The 1,866-nt window shown below is 72.3% G+C and overlaps 1 protein-coding gene across 1 annotated transcript; it reads left to right on the forward strand.

The window, feature by feature from the left end:
- Positions 1–756: 756 nt before the first annotated feature.
- LOC113222060 (double homeobox protein 4C-like) lies at positions 757–1,863 on the forward strand (the record flags this gene model as incomplete). Its single annotated transcript, XM_026451398.1, has 1 exon — positions 757–1,863. A coding segment is annotated over exon 1 (1,047 nt), but the record flags the coding sequence as incomplete, so codon positions are not given.
- Positions 1,864–1,866: the final 3 nt, after the last annotated feature.

Raw genomic sequence — 1,866 nt, forward strand, 5'->3', positions numbered from 1 at the left:
GTCTGCCAGGGGGCCGCTTGCCCACGTCTCCCCCGGCCCCCCGAGAGCCTGGCCATGTTGGCTGTTTGATTCCTGAGCTCTGCGGGGACCCAGAAACTTGCAGGGGGCCGTGGAACGCCAGCACCGTGTCCTGGCTCTCCTCGCCGGCTTCCAGAGCGGCCACAGAGGAGACTCCCCACCTGCTGCAGGATGCGGGAATCCGTTGTCAGGCCATGAGGCCGGGGATGCAGCTCTTCTCCGGGGTGTCGCTCTGCTCTTCTGCGGGGGAGTGAACGCGCCCCACACCCCTGCCTGTGTGAGACTCCCACGGCCACGGCGACGGCCCCGGGCGCGGTCTCTTTCACGGAGAGAGGGCCCGGAAATCTCCAGACTCCCACGGAGGTTCAGTTTCACGCTCCACTCCACCCTTCCAGGCTGGCTTCTCCCCGCTGAAGACGTCTGCGGAGCCCCGCGATCGGCTTCCAGTCCCCGCAGAATCCCCGGAGCGCCCCAGAGGGCCAGACCCCGAAGACCGCTCCCCGCCCCCCGCAAGCCACTCCCCGCTTCCGGGCCTTCTCCGGCCCCACCCATACCCAGGTCACAGCGCCCTGGGCCCTGTGGTTCCTGGCTTCCGCGGTCGGGCTGACCCAGGCTTCCCCCCGCCCCCGCCTTCCTCAAGGGGTGGAGCCTGTGGGCCTTTATAAGGGCCGCTGGCCGCCTGGGCCGGCCCCCTGGCTGGACCTGCGCGCCCTGCACAGGCCGACTGAGGGGCACGGGAGCCCGCCGGCCGCTCTCTGCCCGTGTCTGTCCGCGAAATTCCGGCCAGGTCTCCCCGCGATGGCTCTCCCGACACCTGCCGAGGGCGCCCTCCCGGCGGAAGCCCGAGGACGAGGACGGCGAAGGAGACTCGTTTGGACCCCGAGCCAAAGGGAGGCCCTGCGAGCCTGCTTTGAGCGGAACCCCTACCCGGGCATCGCCACCAGGGAAGAGCTGGCCCAGGCCATCGGCATTCCGGAGCCCAGGGTCCAGATTTGGTTTCAGAACGAGAGATCACGCCAGCTGAGGCAGCACCGGCGGGAATCTCGGCCCTGGCCCGGGAAACGCGGCCCGCAGGAAGGCAGGCGAAAGCGCACCGCCGTCACCGGGTCCCAGACCGCCCTGCTCCTGCGAGCCTTCCAGCAGGATCGCTTTCCCGGCATCGCCACCCGGGAAGAATTGGCCAGAGAGACGGGCCTCCCGGAGTCCCGGATTCAGATTTGGTTTCAGAACCGGAGGGCCAGGCACCCAGGCCAGGGTGGCGGGGCACCGGCGCACGCAGGCGGGCCGGGCAACGCGGCCCCCGGCGCGTGTCGCCCCGCTGCTCCCCCGCCGGTCGCCTTCACCCACACCGGGGCGTGGGCAACGGGGCTTCCCGCACCCCACACGCCCTGCGCGCCGTGGACTCTCCCACAGGGGGCTTTCGTGAGCCAGGGAGCGGGGGCCGTCGCCCGGCTCCAGCCCAGCCAGGCTGCGCGGGCAGCGGGGCTCTCCCTTCCTGCCGCGGCAGGCGGGGATTGGGATTTTCCCTGCGCTGCCCCGGCTACTCCGCAGGGGGCGCTCTCCCACCCTCAGACTCCGCGGGGGTGGCCTCCGCACCCGAGCCAACGCCGGGGGGATCAGGACCCGCAGCACCACAGCCTGCCGGGCCCTTGCTGGGTGGGACAGCCTGGGCCCGCTCCAGCTGAGCCGCAGGGCCAGGGCGTGCCTGCGCCGCCCACGTCCCAGGGGAGTCCGTGGTGGGGCTGGGGCCAGGGGCCCCAGGTCGCCGGGGCGGCGTGGCAGCCCCAAGTCGGGGCAGCTCCACCTCCGGGGCCCGCGCCCCCGGAGGCCTCCGCGTGGCAGGAGCAG

Source organism: Piliocolobus tephrosceles, unplaced genomic scaffold (assembly GCF_002776525.5).
Source record: "Piliocolobus tephrosceles isolate RC106 unplaced genomic scaffold, ASM277652v3 unscaffolded_29102, whole genome shotgun sequence".
Taxonomy (NCBI): Eukaryota; Metazoa; Chordata; class Mammalia; order Primates; family Cercopithecidae; genus Piliocolobus; species Piliocolobus tephrosceles.